This window comes from Fukomys damarensis, unplaced genomic scaffold (genome assembly GCF_012274545.1).
Source record: "Fukomys damarensis isolate Sample0158 unplaced genomic scaffold, DMR_v1.0_HiC HiC_scaffold_7, whole genome shotgun sequence".
Taxonomy (NCBI): Eukaryota; Metazoa; Chordata; class Mammalia; order Rodentia; family Bathyergidae; genus Fukomys; species Fukomys damarensis.
In genome coordinates, this window is record NW_022900919.1 from 1,540,648 (window position 1) to 1,563,438 (window position 22,791).

At 42.3% G+C, this 22,791-nt stretch overlaps 1 protein-coding gene across 2 annotated transcripts in view; it reads right to left on the reverse strand.

Moving 5' to 3' along the window:
• Nt5c3a (5'-nucleotidase, cytosolic IIIA) overlaps positions 1-22,791 on the reverse strand; it is a 48,819-nt gene that overhangs the window by 19,199 nt on the left and 6,829 nt on the right. Inside the window, exons 1-2 of one of the 2 annotated variants that reach the window (XM_010612961.2) lie at positions 5,581-5,674; positions 2,096-2,150 (exon numbers count right to left, since the gene is read on the reverse strand). The exons of the other annotated variant lie outside the window; for it this stretch is intronic. Coding sequence (XP_010611263.1) covers positions 2,096-2,131 — 36 coding nt within the window. The 5' untranslated portion in view covers positions 2,132-2,150; positions 5,581-5,674. Of the gene's footprint in view, positions 1-2,095; positions 2,151-5,580; positions 5,675-22,791 lie in introns of those variants that run through there. 2 annotated transcript variants of the gene reach the window in all.

The window sequence follows — 22,791 nt, forward strand, 5'->3', positions numbered from 1 at the left end:
AAAAAAAAAAAAAAAAAAAAAAAAAAAATAATCAGTTCAAAAAAGAAAATAAATACTAGCTTGATTTAATTCTACAAGTAGTATGTTTAATCCCAATGAATCGAATGCCAATCATGCAAAGATCAAGTCTCTGCTTTTAGGTTGAACCACAAAAGCCTGGCAAAAGTGATGCTGGACACAGAAAAGGAGAAAGAAAAGCGTTTCCACAGCTTCAGCCCAACAACTAACCAAACTGAAGACTTAGTCCCTGCTCTGAGTCGTTTTGCCTTCAATCACACTGGCTGAGGAAAAGTAGACTGAGGATTTTTAAGTATGACAAAGCCACCTACCTGCTAAGTCATGCTGTAATCTACAGGCAGGATAAAGCTGGAGAGAAAGAAAGCAACTTTGGGAAAAGGAACTCAAGTTCGAAAAGTAAGGGAGAGATCACAGAGCAGCAGTACTCCTCAAACAGGGATCCAGGGTGACCCTAGTGCTGGTTCCAACTGGACAGAAGCGGCAGGGAGGCCACCACAGCTGACAGTCAGCTCTCCAAACTTCATACTGTCAGAAAGACTCAGGTTTTCCCCATAAAAAGGGCAAATGTTTTAGGCGATCCAAACATCACACGAATGTATGTATGTATGTATGTATGAAAGCATCACATGGTCCCCCCAGCATGTACTATTTTAAAAAAAAAGGACTTCAAGGGCCAGGGATTTAGCTCAGTGGTTCTGCTGCCTGCCATGCAAGTGCAAGGTCATGAGTTTGATCCCTGTACCAAAACAAAAGAAAGAAAAAAAGATTCTAGGAATATGGAAAACTGATACAACTTTCCCCCACATGTATGAATGAATACACTACTCACATGGCTAGAATGCTGACATATCTAGAAAACTACCACTCAGTGAGTGCTGTGAGGAACCTCAAACCCTTCCTCACTGTGTCTGAGCAGGAACAGGAACTTGGACATCACACTCATCTCTGGTGAGATCACTGCACGCAGCCGAGGGCCTCAAGCCACACAAGGGTGAGCTAAGGCTGAGGGCCAGTCCCAAATCCAGTGCCAGTCTCTGCTGCCCACCCTGCTGTCTATCACACAATAAACTCTCTTCTACAGGGATGTTTTTAAAAATATCAATGCTGCCATTTATTTTATTTATTTATTTATTTATGTATTTATTTATGGTACAGGGATTGAACTCGGGTCCTTGTGCTTGCAAAGCAGGCCACTGAAGCACTGAGCTAAATACCCGGCCCTTATTCTATTTTTTTGTTTTTTTGGTACTGGGGATCAAACTCAGGACCTTGCGCTTGTGAGGCAGGCAGCGAAACCACTGAGCTACATAATCCCCAGCCCTATGCTGCCATTTTAAATGAGAGCTTTAAGATAAAACATTTTACTCTGTATGGTTTGTGGTGCGGCTGAGCAAAGAAGCTTGAGCATAAAAAATGATACATGATTTATACACTGAGCAGCATTATCAACAGGTAGTCTGTCTCAAGTGAAAACATTTCAGAGAGCAGACAAAGCAGTGCATGCCTGTTATCCCAGCTACTTGGAGGCTGAGGCAGGAGTATGGAAATGTTGAGAGTAGTCTAGACAACTTAATAAGACCTTGTCTCAAAAGAAAGAAAGAAAGAAGAAAAGCAGGCTAGGAATGAAGTTCAGTGGTAGAGAGCTTGCTGAGCATGCACAAGGCTCTGAATTCAGTCCCAAATACAGCACCCAATCTTTCAAAGATAACCTCAAACTGAATTTACCAAGCATTTAGCCCAGCACCATGATCCACACATACAACCCCAGCATTCAGCAGACACAGGCATAAGGATCAAAGTTTCAAGTCCCACTTGAGCAATTTAGGCAGGCCTTGTCTCAAAATGAAAAGTAAAAAGGGCAGGGGATGTAGCTCAAGGGCACAGCACCTCTGGGTTCAATGCCCGCACTAGAAGGGTATGGGACACAGCACTTGAGTTTCCATTTTTCTCAAACATTGTGAAGAAAATAACAGAAACTCAAATTTAAAGCTTCAGTCCCATAATTATCTGGTTTGAAAGGAAAAAGTGGTGAAGTTTCGCCTTTAATAAACGGAACTGGAAATAATCAAATACCCACCATGTTCCCATGTACAGCAGACTCTTGATTAGTCATTTCTTGGTTATCCAATCTTCTGGATTTTCCCAGGTGATATCACAGCAAAAGAGAGAAAAAAAGGTACATGTGACATACATAAAATTCAGGCTCTATTTATGTATGTTAATGACATACTAACAATACTTCTGCTGTGATTTTAATATTAAGGTAATGCAGGTATCTTTTCTTTTCTAAGAAGCTCAGCAAAGGATTTACCCTATGCAGCCAAGTTTTGGATTAAAAATTATTATATGCAGAGTCTGAAGCTCTTCCGTAGAATTTATAAGGTACAAGAAGATCTGAATAAAGAGTTAAGATGAACAAAGTACAATTATTAAATGCATACAGCTTTTCTTTGATATTTAGCAGCTACAAAAGGATCTAGATTTCTCAAAAGGCACTAGATAAGAGCATTTTATTAGCTCGAAAAAGAATGTGAAAAATTCTACAGGTGATATTTGCAAAACTACCACGCAATTTGGGAAACACTCGAAAAGCCTGAAGGTAACAGAATTCAAGCAGGGAAGAATTAAATATGTTTTAAAACCTAGAAATGGAACATTTTTTTCTTATACACAGCCAGATAACACAATTCCTTCCTACCTTCTATCCCAACCTGTGGCTCTTTCTGGAGCAATCACTTTTAATTTAAAGAAAGAAAAATGATTTATTTGAAATCATTACTTAAACAAAAGATGTGGTGTCTCACATCTGTAATGCCAGCACTTGGGCTGCTGAGGCAGGACATGGACCACTTAGCAAGACCTTGTCTGAAAAGAAAAAACAAAAAACACCAAACAGACAAACAAAACAAAACAAAACAAAACAAAAAAAAAAGAATGCCCAGAAACTTCATAATGGGCAGGACCTGGTGGTACACACCTGTAATCCCAGCCACTCAGGAAGTTGAAGCAGGAGGATCTCAAGTGTAAGGCCAGCCTGGGCAACTTAGCAAGACCCTGTCTCGAAATAAAAAGCTGAGGGTGTAGCTCAGTGGTAGAGTGCTTGCCTGGCATTGCCAGGCTCTGGGTTCAATGCCCAGTATTGAAAAAAAATTGGTAAAGGCTTGCTTTTCACAACTGATGGATACTATGCAAATGTCAGCTAATAAGCTTTCAGTCTTCCCAATCCTCACTGGCAACCTGACCAGAATTCATTCTTGTTCAAAGAAAATCACGCATGAAATGATGACTGCAGTCCTACAGAAATCTCTTCGGGTCGGTACCATTACAGAAATGTAAAGATCAAGGCGTCAATGTCAACATGCTGGCAACACATGAAGACAGACACTGAAAACGTGGGCAGGGTATTTTTAACCAGCAGCCTGTAAACCTATATCTGGTATATATAAAGCTCTGGCTGTGCCACAGTCATCTGTTGCAGTTGCTCCAAGAGAAGAGTTGCTGGGAAAAACACACCAGGTGTGGAAGACGTGTTCAAAAATAGAAAAGAACTACGCCTGAATTATGAACTCTCTTCAAGAAAGTCTGGATTCTCAATGGAGAATGGAAAAGTGTGAAAACTAGAAATACTTACTTTGTGTGCTTTCAGTAATGGTTAAGGTCCTTACGGTAGCAGAGTTCATTACAAGGAATGTGTAGAAGAAGGACACACACAGAACATAAGGTAAGCACCTCAGTGAGATAGCATAAACTTAAGTGAAATTTATAGTTGTGATATGTCATTCTGAGATAAGAGTTTATAAATCAACTAGTGAATACTGGTGTGTTTACATAAAAATTTATAACAATTTATAACAAGTCTTAAAATATCTAAATGCAGACTGAATATTTTTAAAGTGCTACTTTACTGTCCTATGGGAAAAGGAAGATGAAATCTGTTAATATAGCTTTAAAATTTGTGACTTTTTTTTTTTGATGCCTGTAAAAACATGGAAACACTGAGAAGAAGTGAAATTTTGAGCAGTAAACTATTACTTATATAAGTAAAGGCTTATTTCATAACAATATGGAAAGGGTAACAACAACAGTACAAAACAAACAATAAATCCATTTTATGGCACTTTTCCAACTACCAGTACTATTTGTCTTAAGCTTAGGTTTTAAAATGTCACTTCTAAAAGTGTCATTGGCATAAGGAAAATCAAACTATAAATTCATTTTTCTCTGTAGGGTTATAATAATTTTCCTGGGAAGATTTAAATAACTCTCCCTAAAGATATTTTTAATTCAACCATGAAAAAATACAAGAACTGGAAAGTGAAACTAATTCGATACAGATATTAAAAAAAATGACACTGAACAGCAGTAGGGGGAGGATGTAGGAGAGGAATAAGTAAATTTCAAAGGCCAGTTATTTAAACAAAAAAAGGCTGATTATTTAACTGGCAGTTTATACCACTTTTCTCAAATGATACACAATTCGGTCAGACTTTTATACGGGTAGTGTAAGAACAGACAACCTCAGGGCCTGAAGTGTACCCCTACCCCCCACCTCTCCAACCCTAAGGGCCTGGCAGCATCTCCAGAGATGAGTAAACTAAGGTGTGTGGACACTAATGAACCTGCACTGGTGACTCCTGGCTCAGAGTTCTGACCTTGACTTTGTCCTACAACAACAGCAAGGTGGCCAGCAACATCCAGCACTCTAGGGCTTGGACAAAAGCTCTCAATAAAACCAAGGAAGGGCCAGGGATATAATATAGCTCAGCAGTGCCGAACCTGCCTGGCAAGCACAAGGTCCTGAGTTCAATTCCCAAGCACTGGGAAAAAAAAACAACCAAATAACTGCTTGAAAAGAAACAGTCTGATGGCACCATCTAATTTGTCTGATTTAAAGAAAAAAATACATTTAAATCTAATATAGCAATAATGTTCTAGACACACATTTGAATCTCCGGGATATTGCTCACATGGGGGGGGCCCCCAAGCTGGGTCTTGAATCCAGGGCCGTGGAGTGTTAGGACAGGGCTCTGCCACGGAACTTCATCCCAAACCCTCGTCTGAACCTTACTTTTCAATATATCAGTTATGTTAGCAATTCAACTTTTATCAAGTCATAAAATATAACAGTGTAATACCCAGGGTAAGGCTCATACATACAAAAAAACAATGATTGTTACTGCCAGCCCTCACAGATTATTTCTTTTCCAGTGACACAAAATGTGGGGCTAAAGTAAAACTGAATCATACAGCAACTGGATGAACAACAAAATCAGAACTTAAAAGAGTATTTTCCCCAGCTTGGAAAGAAACTTCTGGGGTTATTTTGCTTTTGTCTAACATATACATAACAAACAAGAATTTTTAAAAATTACAATATGTAAAATGTAACTGCTACGTCTACGACCCATGAATCTTTTACACATTCGTATCTTTGTAAACTACAAAGTTATGCACTATACTGGATCATTATACTTTTATTTTCTAATTTGTATTTTACAATGCCCCAACCTTTTAGTAAGACAAGAACCCAGTAAAAACCATAAATACAGGAACAACACTTACCCTGCCTGGAGCTGGACAGGGCTATGCTAGCGAAAGAAAATTCTTCCCGTTTGAGAAGCACTAATATAGCCCAAAGTGCAGCAGGGGCGGGTCCAGAAGCCTGGTGAAGCCCTATGCAAACAGCCCGGTGAGGCATCACTGCACATGCGTCACGGTGCTCCAGTGACAGCCTCGCTGGCTGCGAGCCAGGGACCAACCAGCCCGCAGCACACCGAAGGAGCAAACACCATCCCGGCTGCATCACACCACAAGTAAGTAAGGGGGCTGCGGGGGGCGGAGCCTCACACACACACACACACACACACACACACACCCACACACACACACGGGACGCTGAGCCCCCCCCCATGAGACAATGAGACCAGCGATCGGGCGCGGGACACTGCTGCCTATGGTGCTGTAGTCCGGCTGGTGCCTCCCACACCCACACTGTTCTTCCGGACTTCTTCCTGACGCTGTGTGGTTTGATGCCCAGCACAACAGCCCAGTTTTGGTGCTGTTGCTGGGGAAGCACAATACTACTCAGAGAGCTGCTGTTCACTAGGGCACAGCCTCAGTTTGGAAGGCAAAAAAGTTCTGACGGCGGTGGGTGGTGGTGACGGCTGCACCAGAGTAAATATACTTCATAACCCACATTGTATGTGCAGAGAGTTAAAAAGGTACTTTTGAAATTGTCTATTTTATCTAGAACTAAAAATAAAGATTAGCTCGCTTAAGCCCCACAAACAAAGACCTGATGCACAGAAATTGGCCAGCAGAATGTTGGTAGTGCGCCACGGTGCATTGGATTTAAAGTGATCTTTGGGTCTTCTTCACAACTCCCTGTCTGCTTTGCGCACTTCAGTGAGACCGTCCCCTAAAACATGAAAACCAGCAGGGCCGGTCAGTGCAGACCTGTAACCCCCACTGCCCCTGCGGTTGAGGCAGACAGACTGTGAATTCCAGGCCTGCCTGGGCAACTTAGCAGGACCTGGTGACTGAAAAAAATAAAAAAATGGCTGGGGATACAGCTCAGGGGCAGAGGACCCCCGTGATTATTCCCAGTACTGCCACCACCAAAAGCAAAAAGCAAAAACTAAACTAATCTTTATTTTTAAAAAACTGGAAAAGCCAGGTACAGTGTATGCCCAGCTGCTCAGGAGGCTGAGGTAAGCGGAGAGCTGAGCCCATTTTGGGGTGAGCCTGGGCAAAAAACAAGACACCCATTTCATCAAACCAACAAAAAAACACGATTAGAAAAAAGTTCCTTTTTTGAAATGCCTTTTAAAAAAATAAATAGAAGAGAACCAGCCTGGCTTGCAAACAGAGTAGGAAGACAGCAATCGCTGCTGTGGCGTCAGGACCTGATAGATAATCAGTCTGCGGGCTCTGGGAAGCTTTATCATGGCCAACACGGCAAAGCCACACTGATGTAAATAAACCTTTGCATCAGAGCTCTCTCCTAAGAAGCTGAACCCAGGCAGTATTTTAGAAACCATGAAGTAACATTCTCCATTAGAACAATACAAATAATTTTAAACTATTTTTTAAGGAGGAGGAGACAGAGTCTCTTTCTACATTGCTCAGGCTGGCCTCCAACTCCCGGACTCCAGAGACCCTCCCACCTCAGCCTCCCAAGAAGCTGGGACTGCACGTATGTGCTACCATGACTGGCTTTTTTAAATGACCACTAAAGATGGTTCGGTGGCCTGCCTTGCAAGCCCAAGATCCTGAGTTCAATCCCCGGTACCAAAAAAAAAAAAAAAATTAAATGACCACTAAAGAGTTTCCTGAATTTGGTATTAATTAAATGTGGGAACTTCTGGCACCATCTTAAGCTGTAATAAAATATTCCCCTAAGAGGAAAACCTCATACTTAATTCGCAACAGGCACACAGAAGCAAAAGTGCTCCATTTTGGAAATATGTCTGCATTACTTATGAAAACACGGACCTAATTGTTCTACATCAACAACAACAACAAAGGATGTTGGAGTTATACTACAACACCCTTCTTGAAGTGCTATTTGGAAACCCTTTGACATACCAATTTTGTATCTAGCAATTTATTCTATGGAAATAAGGCAACACAGATATTTAATTGTGAAGATTTATACTGCAGAGGTTTTATAGTACTGGATACTGCAAACAACATAAATGCCCATACTTAAATACTTATTAACTCAGGAGAGCAGGGGCTGGGGATGGAGCTCAGCAGAGGTTTGTCCAGCATGTACAAGGCCCCAGGTTTAATTCCTTATTCTGCAAAACACACCACAAAACAAAACCAAAACAAGAGGTAAACTGACAGTACATATAAAATATAAAAATAGAGAACTCTTTAAAATAGTTATTACTATAAACAATTTCAGTTTATGCATTTCTAAGCATTTGACATTCCTTTTCTCATTTAGTATTTATATTATACGTGGAAGGCTGTGTCATTACTACCTGCATTTTACAGGTTAGTAAATAAAAGTTCTCTAGCAGGTAAGTGGCAGAAATGGATTCACATGCAGAGCTCTCTGACCCTACTGTGCCTGTGAATACCAGCCGGTACTAGTTGGTGAAACTGGCATGACAGTCACTGAGCGGTCCACAGTCTGTGTCAACCAAGCTGCCGGGAGCCTACAGTGAGGGTCCAGCTGAGGAGGAGAGGACAAGAAGGCAGGTCCATGACAGTATCCACAACAGGATGAAAGGGCCAGTTTTATAAAATAAATGATTTCCTCGAGAAATAAGATGGTGTGTTAAAAATGATAAGAGCAGTAGCACCAATCTGTCCATAACCAGAAAAGTTAAAAAGCCAGTCAAAACAGAAAAGAATAAAAAGAGAAAAAGCCAGTCAATCCTGTATGAATGGCGGTGTCTGAAACAGTGTTTCTGAAATCAAGACTGCAAAAGGATTTCGTCAGTCAATCTACTGCCCAGCAGCACATCCGATGGCAGGGGACACCAGCAGAGAAGGACAACGGCCGGGCTGTCCCGTGTGTCCCCAGGCCAGTGTGTCCTGACAGTACTGGTGTCTACAGGACCTGGCTTCAGGTCCTGCTAGTCCCAGGCCACGGAGAACAAAAACGGTCATTCTTCTAAATCCTCCTAGGACTGTGTGCGTGCTGTGGGCCTGGGGGCCCCAAGGGGTTTCCACTGAAAAAGCACTTGACATACACTGGGCACCTTCCCACCATCTGTCAGGGCCTGGGAAGCGCCCAGTGGCCCCTTTACAGCATTCTGATATCATCAACGTAAGCTCACAAGAAAACAATACATACCCCCTTTTATACGTATGGAATCTGAAATATAGAGCAGTTAAATCACATTATTAGGTGACTGTGCTCAAAAGTGTAACACATTTTAAAGTTTTCTCACTGTATCATGCTGTCTCAAGCAGTAAGATCATGTTAACACAATGAACAAGGTGAGGAGTCTACAAAGAAAGAAGCCAGCAATCTTAAAAACAGGTCCTTCAGCAGCAGGATGGACTTTCTCCTCTCTATACAACCCCTGTCCTTGTCACCCTGGAGTTTCTTTACACATGCCATACAAAAAGAAGTCATTCCTATTACACCTAATGGGAAGCTCTAGATCTCAAATTCATATGCCAAATAGAGAATTTCCTATACAGGACTCAAACTGGAAGACTGACACTGTAACTGGATGTCCTTTTGTTAAAAAAAACCTGGGTGGTTATTTTTATCAGTGGAGCAAGGGATATCCATTGGTGCCTCTGAGTAACCAGCTACATACAGCTTTTTAGATATTGTCACTTATTCAGTCTACTTCAAATGCTACAAAGTATTCACTTGAGATTTTGCCCTTAAAAAGTTTCTCTGAAAAAGTCAGGCATGTGGCATATCCCAGCACTCCCAGGAGGGTCACATGCTCCAGCTCAGTCTAGGGAACTAAGCAGCAGACTCCATCTCAAATGAAAAATGAATGAGGGTGTAGCTCAACCCAAAGGTCCTGGTTCCATCTCCAGTCACCAACACAAACACACACGCTTCTGAAACAGAGCCCAGCATATCACACACACCTGTAATCTCAACTATTAGGGAGGCTGAGCCAAAAGGACAGGGAATTCCAGGCCAGGCTGGGCACAGTGAGACTCTCTCTCAAAACACAACACACACACACACACACACACACACACACACACACAACAGTTTATCAGAAATTTCAAAGAATGGGAGTTTATCAGAAAATGAAATTTAAACCTTAAATGACTTTATTAGTATGTCTTTAATATTGGAATAGGGAAACAAAGGGAATAAAGATTGCAGTGACTAATAGTTGAATGCAAAAGAAATATCATACGCCCACCTGAAACCTGTGGTGAGTATAATTATTTCTCAACAATTCAGTCTAATGAAATACTAAGTCATAATTGGGTCACCACAATCCAATTATCATTCCAGCAAAGAATGTTTTTAAAACTCTAAACTCAACACCCTAGAAAGTTATCCCAAACAAAAAAATGAAGCCCTACAGGAAGATGATCCAGTGGGAGGTGAGATCCAACATGGGCCATAAAGATCCCTGCAGGACTTGTTCCTGTAACACTGCACACAATGAGAACAGAAAGATGACTTTAAACATGAAAAACCTCAGCCACGGATTCAACTCCAAACTTCCCGCAAGAAAAATAGTAAGCTGATTTTTTTTTTTTTTTGCACATGCTTTCCTATTTTTTTCATACTCTCCAATTTTAACATCTGAATCATGTGTTTTATCATCAATATCATCTCATAGTTTAATTGCCACATCCTCCTTCCTACCAACATCCTTAGGAATACATTTTTTTAAAATCTTTCAAAATCAGGAATATCTTACAGCAAAAAATACAGTAAATTCCTAACATAATTTCAAAACCCAAGTAGTTTTGTTTTCATTGTGAATAAAGATAGCCTCCCTCCCCCACGATCACTTTGATAACCTCTTCTCAGGGGCAATTATTTTCAGCTCATTTAGCTATTATTTCTGCTACTTCACCTCCATATTTCCAAATAACACAAATGAACAGGGATGTCTTCAAAGAAAAGAAAATGAGTTGATTTCAATACCGTAACAGAAGGAAACAGAACTGAAGCAAGGCATGCAAAGCAGCAAGGCCTCAGGTCATGAAGTTGATTATTTCCTCAACTCGGGTTGAAATCAAGTTGGAGGAGTGCTGCATACAAGCCCAGCGTGGACCTTACAGGAAAATCTGATTTGGTTCTCATGCAGTTCAGTATGCAGCCAGGGTCAAGAAGTGAACTGAGGCACCACTGTGTTTACATAACATGGTCTTAAATGTGGAAACAGAAATGAAATAATAAATTATTTTTTGAAAAATGACTGGCAGGGCAGGGAAGGAGAATTTAAAAAATAAAGAATATATGTTATGCACAGATCCCCCCACCATGAATGCAATCACTAGGTACTACAAACTTACCAACAAAGATAAAAAAAGACTGGTGAAAACGGGGAGTGGCAGGTCACACCAGCACTGCCATCCCAGCACTCTAGGAAGCTGAGGCAAGAGATCACAAGTTTGAGCCCAGACCCTGCCTGAAAATAATAAAAAAGGGCCAGGGATGTAGTTCAGTGGCATTGCGTCTACTTTGCAAGTGCAAGGTCCTGAGTTTGATCCCTGGTACCGCCAAAAAACAAACAAACAAACAAACAAACAAGAAAGAAGGAAGGAAAGTAAGTCGGAGGACAGTAGTGCAAAGACCTGGGTGCAATCCTGAGGCTGAGGGTGGGAGTGGGGTGAGGATCATCTCCTAAGGATTTTATCATTCAACATCACTGCCAAACACAGAAAGGAACCACACCAACAGAGCGAGGAGACAACCCACAGAATAGGAAAAAAATTTTTTTGGTACCAAGGATCAAACTCGGGTCCTTGCGCTTGCAAATTTAAAGACCCAATCCAAAAATGGGCGTCTGAAATGAACAAACATTTCTCAGAGGAAGAAGTAGAAATGGCAAGTTCAGCATCACTGGTCACTTGAGAAATGCAAATTAAAACAACACTGAGATTCCACCTCACTCCAGGAAGAACAGCTGGTGAAGCTGTGAGGAAAGAGGAAAGCTTCTGCGTTGTTGGCGGGAACGTACACTGGTACAGCACAGCGGAGGGCAGGACAAAGATTCCGCAAACATCTAACACTAGTGCTTCTATCCGATCCGGCTGTTCCCTTTCTAGGTTCAGAATCTTCCAGGAAGAGTTAGAGAGGATCATCCCACAGTGATACATGCCTACTCGTATTCGTAACAGCGTAATACATGACAGCTGAATCTTGGAAACAGCTTATGCGCCTACTAAGAGACGAATGGATAAAGATGTGGTTATTTATATACAGTGAAGTACCACTCTGCCATAAAGGATAAACGAGATATTTTTAGGTAAATAGATGCATCTTAAGACCATTATGTCAAGTGAAACAGACTGGACACACAAGTTTAAATATGGACTTGTTTCTCTTAGTGAGAAATCCAAAGGGTAAGTAAGTAGCAAAATGGAGGACAGATATTGGGAAGTAGGGAGAACTTGTTCAAATAAGGGGAACAAGGGAGGGGAAGGGGAAAGAGAGGAAGATAGAAAGGATTTTTAAAAAGGCAAAAGGGAAAGAAAAAAGTGGAAACAAAGCTTCTGTAAATGGGGAAGGGAAGAGGGTTAAAAGGAGGAGAGAAATAAAAGAATTAAAGACATAATGTACAGGTACAAATTCCCCATGATGAGTATGATCGTTATGTATGGCAAACATGTACTAATAAAAAACATAAAATTACTGCAGAAACACACTGTTAGTGAAGTTGACAGCTGCATTTATGAATTTACAACATATACGCAAACTGGGGAAAATCTAGGATTCCCTCTATTTCTCTAAAGCTTTGCAAAAGCAGACTGAGTAACTTGATTCCAGAAAACTCAAATGCAGTTCTTGCTCATGGTCTAAATCTTTTGTACTTTCTTAGTTAGAAAGCTTTAAATTCTGCAGCTTAAAGCTTTTAGAGGAAACGACACTGAGTTCCAGTAGCTAAGACGGGTTCAAGGACAGAAGATGTAAGACTAACAAAAGGCATCTCATCTCGCTCTCCTTTCCAGCGCACCGTGTTCTAGCATTTCAAGATGCTCAGCACTGAAACTACGGTTTCCATTTTATTACAGCTGTATCTCTGCCTGAAATGCAAGATGAAAAACTGTTCTCATTCTGGTCTCTTCCATGTCACATAGTCCGTATTCCATCCACTGTGAAGAAACAACCAGTTTGGTCTGTGACTGTCTACAGGTTATATTAAATGAAACGGCCAAGGTGATGCCCTTAAGTTTTTATTTTATCATTGGTCCACCGATCTGTCCCTAAGGGAGAGGAGAAAGGCAGAATGCACTCGCCCCCCTTCTTGCTATGCCAGAGATCTTTAACAAGGACTGGCGGGCGTGCAGGGCTGTGCTGTGCTCAGCACACACACAGCCCTGGATTCTACTACCCCCCAGCACCACCAAGTAAACTAAGAAATAAATCTAATACGTTATTAAGGTAAGAATACAGTAAGAACTATCTTGAGATTCAAGTTCATAAACTAAACATCTATAGCTACACGACACAAATAATCATTATGTACTGCAGACATAAAATTGAAAAAACAAAACAGTAACCAGTAGCAAACTATGTGAAACCAATGAAGAATCCAGGTGAGTTTCAAAATTTTACAAATAGAAGAAATCACAAAACATAGCTTTTTTACAATTTCCATGAAGCCAGGCATGACGGTACAGGCAGAGGGTGACACGTTTATGGCCTGTCTGGGCTACAAAACCCTCCCATAATTCCATGATTTGGGGGTGGTGGTGGTACCGGGGATGGAACTCAGGAGCTTGCTCTTGCAAAGCAGGCACGGCACCACTGAGCTAAGTCCCCAGTCCATCCATGAATATTAATAAACTCAACATAAACTAGTTTGTGCGGTGGACCTGGTGCAGCATGCCTGTAAGTCCCAGGTACTCAGGAGGCTGAGGCAGGAAGACTGCTTAATAAAGACTCCCCTGAGGCTGAGTCATGATTGGGACCCACAGGCAGACTGGTGGAGCAGACTCAGACCGTACTAGAGCAGACACAGGGCCTGTGCATATTCAGAGCTATCAGAAGGGTTCTGACATGAGCCAAACGCATGGAAGCCTGATGCTTGGTAATAATCTGTTTCCTCATACAATTTTACTGAAATTAAACTTCAGTAACTAAAAATGAAATAACTGTATGTGTCAAGCCTCTGAGGAGGGCATCTTTTAACTACATCCAGTGACTATGGCTAGCATGAAGGGACCAGGCTCTGCTTCCTAAAATGTTAGGTGCTCAGGTAAAATACTGTTGCTCAAAATCTGGCATGCTAGTCCTATTTCCATACCTGCCTTGAACTTGCCATCCTCCTGCCTCAGCCTACCAAAGAGCTGAGATTACAGGTGTACACCACTGCACCTAGGCAGAATATATTCTTGGTTTGTTTTGTTTTGTTTTTTAGGCAGGACCTCACTATGTAGTTCAGGCTGGCCTTGAACTCTTGGTGATCCTCCTGCCTCAGCCTCCCAAGTACAATTACAGGCATGTACCACTACACTTGGAGGAACATATTATCTTTAAAGAGACAAGGTGAATCATTTCCATTCTAAGTAACTGGCAGTTGGGGCCTTAAAAATTTAAGTGTTTCAGCCAGTAGTGGTAGTATATGCCTGTAATCCTAACACTCTGGGAGACTGAGGCAGCAGGAAGGTTGCCAAGTTCAAGTCCAGCCTGGGTTATCTGGCAATGCAGTAAGGTCCAGTCTCAAAATTTTACAAGAAAGGAGAATGGGCTTGGAATATGAAGGCCCTGTCCTGGGGGTGAGGGGTTATCTAAGGATAAATCATCATAATGCAGCAAATTGAGATTTAAACCAAGGATTTAACAGCTGCTAAACAACCTCATTCCTAACAAGATTGCCTAGAGTTGGAACCACAGGTTACATCATGTGTTCAAGAAGACATTATAGTATCATTACTAAATAAATCACAATCCTTAGGAGACCACTCAGAACACAGAACAGTACTCCTGCAGCACTTGATTTCCCTATCTACAACAATTAGGAATATAAGACAAAACCTCACATGCACAGTCCTCGCAACTACCAAATCTGAGGATACTTAAGATCCTTACATAAAATGGCACAGTGCTGACATACAAAATATATACATTCTCCCTTAAATCACCTCTAGAGTACTTATAATACCTCTTTTTTTATTGGTTTTTTTTGAAACAGTTCTCACCATGTAGTTCAGGCTAGCATTGAATTTGTGATTTTTCCTGCCTCAGCTACCAGAGTACTAGGATCACAGGCATGTGCTACAATGCCCAGCCACTCATAGTAACTCTTACAATACTGGTGCTATGCAAACACCTGCTACACTGCACTGCTTAGGGCATACTGACAACAAAAAGAATCTGCATGTTCAGTAAAAGGCGACTGTTTTTCAATCCCAGTTGACTCCAAGGATGCAGAATCCAGGGATGTGGAACCCTTGTATGTAGAGGGACAGCATATATATACAAGCAGAGCTGTGCACAAAATAAAGTATATAGCTCGGAAAGAGATAAAAATTTTAAATGTCGGGGCTGGGGAAATAGCTCAGAGATAAAGCACTTGCCTGGCATGTATAAGGCCCCAGATTCAATCCTCAGTCCTTTCTCAAAAAAAAAAAGGTAAAAAAAATCAGTAAGATATTTACAACTACATACTAAAAATTACTCCCAACAGAGTAATTTTACCCAAAACTTTACTCAAAACCTTCAAAGGGAGCCAGAAACAGGATAAGAGCTGACTCTGCTACTATCTGGTTCCTAAACAAGTTAATAAAGAATTATAATTATTAGGCTGGACTGTGTAAGGTTAAATAAATATGCAGAGTGTACTGATCATTGGGTAGACACCTTCACACTCAGCCACAGGAGTCAGTTTCTGCTCTTTCTTGTCCTAGTCCCAGTGTGGTCTCCTTTTCACTCAGTCTAGTGACACCAGTGAGTTATTCTGCAACATTCCAACCTGCTGTGACACCTAGATCCTCAACTTGCTCCAGTCTCCCTTCAGCAGACCGATGGCACGACTCGCTCCCTCAGAACTATGACAGTCTGACAGAGAACCTTGGATGAACACACCGATCTTTGTTCTTGGGGAAGACTGCACAAGCCCACAATGACATTTTTGATCATGGAACTGTTTTTGTTTGTTCAAGGAGGAGACATTTTGTTGCGCTGGCGCAGGCTATTTTCCAACCTGTGGGCTCAATCCTGATGCCTCAGCCCCACAGGCCAGAGACCCACAGGCCTGTGCCACCATGCCTAGCTTAGATCAAGCTCTTCTTAATCCTGCCCACAACCTAAGTTCCAAATGACAAGACATTCGAGGTGAGCTAAAGGAGTCAACTGTGACGGGACAGATGTGGAGGAGACACAAGGACCGGAAGGATATTGCAGTACCACCATCTCCTTCAACTACTACAAGGAACTTGGCCAACAAAGGAAGCAGCCCTCTCATCAACTGTAGCAGTTCTGTAACCCACTAGCACCTTGAGAATAAGGATGATAAAAAACATGAAAAAAACTGACAAGCATCATTGAGTCCGTCGTGGCTGAAGGTGGGCATCCTTGGTCTGTATTTTCACATTTTATAGTGGAATAGTTTAAGCAAGTCTGAGTTAACATACGAGTACACAAGCAGTCAGGCCTAGTGGTTCACAAGTCTGATTCAAGTCTGGGCAACTCAGTGACTTACTGGGATCCTGTCACAAACAAATAACCAAACAAAAATAGCACACAACACAAGAAAAAGAATTTTGGCAAATAGCTGCACTGTGCTGGAGAGAGAAGCCTGTAACCCCACTGACCAAAAAATGAAATTGCTTAAATTTCAACTGCGGTTTTATGAAAAAAAATGTCAGGTAGTTTATGACATTATATTTCAAATGATTGGACTAAAGATTTAAAAAATCACAGCCCAGCACTTGAGAGCCCAAAGCAGGAAGATCATTATGAATTTGGAGCCAGTCTGGAGATACATAGTGAATTCAAGGCCATCCTGAACTACACAGTGAGATTGTGTCTGAAAGAAAAAGAAAAAATTACAACCTTTTAAAGAGAATAAGAATTAACACTGGGTTTTTAAAAAAAGAATTTAAGCTGGGTATGGTGGAGCACGCCTGTAATCCCAGCACTTGGGAGGCCGAGGCAGGAGGATCACTGCAAGTACAAGGGCAGCCTGGGCTACATAGTGAGTTCAAGGCCAGCCTGAATGACAAAGGGAGGCCTTGCCTCAAAAATACAAAAAAAAAGAATTTAAATGTCCTTTCTTTTGCAGTTGCTTTTAGTACTGGACATCAAGCCCTGGGCCTTTAGGCAACTGCACCACCACAGAGCTGCTTCCCTGGCCGTAGATGTGGTTTAGGGTTCTTCTATGGGGCTGGCAGTGTGAATCGGTGCCAGAGCACTCGCTAAGCATGAGTGAGGCCCTGACCTGTGTTAAAGTCCAGCGCTGGGGACAAAAGGGAAACTGTGGTGCACACCCATAATCCCAGAACCGTGAAGCTGAGGTAGGATGATTGTAAATTCAAGTCCCAGCCTGGACCTTGTGATGGTTAATTTGTTTCAAAAGCAAAAGGCATAAGGAAATGATTTAATAAAATCATATAAATAACATTACCATACAGATGAACTTTTTTGTTGGTTTCTGTCTTTTCTTTTTATTGTTTCTCTCCAGTAAAGGGGATCAAACTCAGGACCTTGCACTTACCAGGCAGGCTGACACCACTGAGCTACATCTCTGACTCTGCCTTCTGAGACAGTCTCTTACAATGTAGCCTGGGCTGGCCTTGAACTTGTGACCTTCCTGCCTCAGCACCCCAAGTGCCAGGACTACAGGTGTGTACCACCCCACCCACTTTGTTCAAACAGCTGCATGTTTCATTGTTCAAACACAGTCCAACCATTTTTCTATATTCTCATCACTGTTTTCTCTTTGTAAAGCAACTGCCTGGCAGCCCTAATTTTAACTATGAGCAAGTATCTAGAAGTCTTTTGCCATGGAAAATCTGCACTTTGCTGGGGAGCATCGGAAGCATTTACTCCAGTGGTGATGCAGCACGACCAGGATCATAGGACACCACCAGATTCCGCCACCCACACCTTTCATTGTCTGTGGGATGGGGCCAGATAACCTAAAGCTCTCCAAGTTCCCACACGTGCCGCCTTGAAACCCTTTGGTGTCTAACAACTCCAGGCCTGTGTTCCTAAGGAAGGTATCATCCTTCTCTAACTGCTACAATTTAAACTGTACATAGAGGGGAACCTGCCCATCCTGCCTGCAGGCCATGGTTAGGAGCCAAAAGCAGAAAGCAGAGGGACCTCAGGGTGGGAGGTCTCTGTCAGCACAGGGCTCAACTTCAGAAATTGGGGACCTGCTGAAAAGCGGTTTCACAACAAAAGGCAAAGAGATATCCTAAAGCAAAAATTATATTAGGAAGCAGCTATTTCTAGGTAATCAGATTAGAAATTTTCATTAAAGTGGAAAATGTGGTTAACTTGTGGATAACACACAGGAAACATGCAAACACGACTTAAGAGAAAGTCACACAGCCTGTGACAAATACTTCTGTATCTGCATATGTGGGCATTCATCTTGGATGTATGATTCATCAATGTTAAGAGTTTAGGACCAGGGGTTTAGCTCAGTGGTTCCACTGTCTGCCTCGCAAGCGCAAGGTCCTGAGAGTTCATTCAATCCCAGGTACCAAAAAAAGTTTAATGTAGAGTTGGTGTGGTGGTGCATATCTGTCAGCTTAGCACTCAAAAGGCTGAGGCAGGAGGATCACTGTTGAGTTACAGGCCAGCTTGGGCTATACTGGCAAGAAAGATGGGGTGTTCAAAATGAGGAAGGATTTTGCAGGGGATTAAAGGCAATATGTCTTTTACTGTGACATTATTTAAAAATGTAAACATTCCCAGTACTTTTTGATAGGCAGTGTACACTGGGGTGGATGTACTCACCTGAGAGGGTAAGGGCATCCTCAGGGAGAACAATCAGGCAGGGCATGGGAAACTGAGTAAAAGTCAAGCTGTCAGCTGAGCAAGCAGCTGCTGAGTTCCTCAGATAAGGAGGTGGGGAAAGAAAATCTACCCTCGACCAACCCAGATACACTTCCCTTAATAAAACCCTTCCAGAGGGAAGGCAGAAAACATTTCTAAGCACATTTTGGGCCAACAGCCTGCCCAGTAACCAAGCTCCGCACTATGTAGGGACCTCTGCCCCTTTGGGGAAAAAAAAATCCACAAATAATTAATGACAATCCTTTGGACCCATAAAAGCAGAAAGTATTTTTTGCCAGGTGTGTCTGCAGAGCAGCCAATTTCTCAGTCTCTATATGGGTCTGCCTATAAGACAGTCAGCTCTGTTTATTTGCTATAACAAACTTGCAGTGTGATGTAGTGGTGTACTCCTGCAATCCCAGCACTCTGGGAGACTGAAGCAGGAGGATCTTAAATTCGAGCCCAGCCTGGGTACTTAGCAAGACTGTCCAAAACAAGGGGGAAGGTAGCTGGAGATGTAGCTCTGTGTAAAAAAACAAATAGCTCTGGGTTCAATCCCCAGTGGAGGGAGGGAGGGAGGGAGGGAGAGAGGAAGGGAGGGAGGAAGGGAGGGAGGGAAAAAGGGAGGGAAGGTGGACCGACAAAGTTAGTTTCCAATTAAAGCTTCTACTGATAAATTTGCAACGTCTCAGTACTAATCTCCATCACCACTGAAGCAAGGACCCATACTAATTAGTGACAAACCATTCTCTCCAATGACATGTAAGCAGAAAATTCTGCTTGCTTGAAATTGGTATTCTCTTCCCTGCCGCCTGGAACGTAGGCATATTAGACAGGATTACAACATCCTCTCATGATGAAAAACACCAAGGAAATTCCAGACTGGCATGCTTAGTGTGTGCAATGCCCTGGGTTTAAAAAATAACCTACCCAGGCATGGTGGTGCATGCCTATGGTCCCAGAACTCAGGAGGCTGAGGCAGGAGGATCACTGAGTTTACAGCCAGCTAGGGCTACACAGTGAGTTCAAGGCCAGCCTGAATTACAAAGTGAAACCCTGTTCACTACCCCACAAAGCCTGAAAAATAAATAAGTAAATAAATAAAACAGGAAAAGTTGGGCATAGTGGTACATGCCTATAATCCCAGGACTTAGGAGGCTGAGGCAAGAGGACTAGGAGTTCGAGGTTAACATGGTCTACATAGGAAGAAGAGCAAGGCTGCCTGGACTGCACAGTGAGGGTTCCAACACACACACATAAAATGTCTCAAAATTTGTGTTTATTGAAGCCATGATTTTAGGGTTTCTGTCTTAGTCCAGAACAATTTTTTTAAAAAAAGCAAAACAAGCCAAGTGTGATGGCACATGCCTATAACCCCAGCTACCATGAAAACGAGGCAAAAGGATTGCTCTGTCTTCAAATAAAAAGGGTGAGGATGTACCTCAGTGGCACAGCACTTACCTAACATACTGGAATCCTGAACCCTGCAAAAAAAGGGGAGGGAAGAGAACAAAGAAAGAAGCATAGCTGAGAGTGGTGGCGCACGCCTGTAATCCCAGCACTTGGGAGGCTGAGGCAGGAGGATCGCTCTGAGTTCAAGATCAGCCTGGGCTACATAGTGAGAGTTCCAGGTCAGTCTCAACTACATAGTGAGACCCTGTCTCAAAAAACCAAAAAAAAAAAAAAAAAAAAAAAAAAGAAAGAAAGAAAAGAAAGAGCCATATTCACCCAGCCCCAGCCCCAGAAAGCAGAGTGAACAGTAAAGGATACAGACACAGTATAAAGCCGAGGTTCTGAGAAATCAGGAGGCAATGCCAAAGGGGTTCAGAGAAATGCTTCACAAAACAATCACAAATTCTAAACGTCCTAACAGGTCCCAAATCTGAGCCCTGATACAAATCAGGCAGAAGCGGAAACAGAGACTTTACAAGGGATGTGAGTGTTGCTCCACTGAAGCAGCATTTACATCTTGTTTCCCTCCCTTTTCTAAATATAGACTCACCAGGAGGCTTGCCACTTGGTTTAGCACCCAAGAACTTTTGATCTTCTTACTGCAAGTTTTCAGTAGAAGCTTTTTTCTCTCAGTAAGACAGACACTGGAGTTTCAAAAACCACAGCTTAAGGAGTAACAGTTAAGGACAACTTTCCTGGGGTCAGGCAGTTCTGATACTTCCCTCTCCTGCTGCCCAAATAACTTCCCACTCTTTTGGAGGGCCCACGTTAATGCGACACATTTGTTCTGGCCCTGTACCTACAACTTACTTCACTGGAGGGATATTCTTGCTTTGGAGAATTTAACAAAAAATATAAGAAACACCACCACACAATCTCACATTCTTTTGGATAGTTTCCTATTACAGAAAAATAAGAAATCTGTTAATACAATTAGAAAGCTGGACATAGTGGTGCACACTTGTAATTTCAGCACTTGGAAGGCTGAGGCAGGAAGACTGTGTGAGGCCCATTTCGTTTTTTTGTGAGAGGGTCTTGCTGTCTATCTAGTCCAGGCTGGACTTCAGCTCACAATCCTCCTGCTTCAGTCTCCCAAGTGTGGAATTTCCCCTTTTCTATGTTGGTTAATAACATAGCCAGAATCAATGTTTACCTGGGAAGTACCTTAAAGTCATTCTTCCTTACAATTAACCTCTTTAACAATTATAAATAATAAACTCTCAAAGACAGCAGTTTCCCAAGCACTGAGCTCACGTAACCTCTGCAGTAAGCAGTGCTGTATTACCTTCCAATTAGCAGATGAGGAAACGGAAGTCAGAGCACCAGGTACCGTGCCCAAGGTTATACAGCTGTGACTGAAGAACCTAGATCAAAAGCCAGGCTGTGACTGCAGGGTCCATGGGGCCCTCAAGTCCTGCTGAGTCACCTCTGAGGCATTCTATCTCCTGAGCCCTGCCTTTATCTTCCTGCTCAGGGGCCCAGTTCAAGTCTGCCAGCATCTTTCACAAGGATGCTGCCAACACCTCCTGACTAAGACCCTTCATTCCAGGGCCTCCCCTTCACTCCCCCACACCCATGCTATCTGCACAAGCTGCCTTGATTATGTAACTATTCTGGTGAAACCTGTGATGCTGGGTTCCACTGTCACCACCAAAACAACAGCCACAACCAAAAAACAAAACACCCTTTATTAAAGCTTCCACTGCCACCATTAAAATAAGGGCAAATAGAAGGAGCAGGGGAGGTAGAAGGAACAGACTGTATGTACTTTAGGGTAACTACTGCAGCTACTATTAAGCAGTTATTACAGGCCAAATGTGGCTGAGATTCTCACATTCACTGAATCATTTCATACCCACAACCAAAGCCAAACTACTAGCGCTTTTTCACAGACATGGAAAATGAGCTGTGGCTTAGAAAGACTGAGGAACTTTTAAAAAATTTTAATTCCACATGCCTAAAATCTCTGTGTGCCAGAGGCTGAGGCAAAAGGATTGTGAATTTGAGACCAGCCTGAGTAACACCACAACTTCCAGACCAGCCATAACTACTGAGCAAGACCCTATTGAAAAAAAAAAGATAATTTGTTCAAGACTTGGCAAGGTTAGAAATTTGTTCAAGAGAGCAACAATATTAAATAGAAAAGCCAGGACTTGAGACCAGATCTGCTCAAAACCAAAGTTCTCCATCTTTTGGGTGACTAGATATCCAAGCACTATGCCAGGGGTAAATAGGTCCCAAACCAAGGGACAAGTGTTGAGCACCTGCTTAGAAAACTGATCTTATCCCTAGTTTTAGAAACCATAGTTGGCTTTTTTCTTTTGAGATAGGGTTTTACTGGTGTCAAACTCCTGGCGATCCTCCCACCTCAGTCTCTGGAATGTGGGGATTACAGGCATGCAACCCCATACCCACTGGTTTAAAAAAACTGAAACAGGGACTGCAGGTGCAGCTCACTGGAGGAGTACTTGCCTAGTATGTGCAAGGCACTAGGTTCAGTTCTGGACAAAAATAGAAACAACAGTAGTCCTGTAATCCTGGGTTAGAGTACAAACTCTAAACCAATTGTAAAGCTACAACAGGAGACTGAAAAAATGTGTATGCGGCTGTATACCTTGGGCTAGGTCCTGTGCTCACCTTGCGCCTGAGTGAGTACTGAAAGGGTAACTCAGAGCAGCACTTGCACTGTC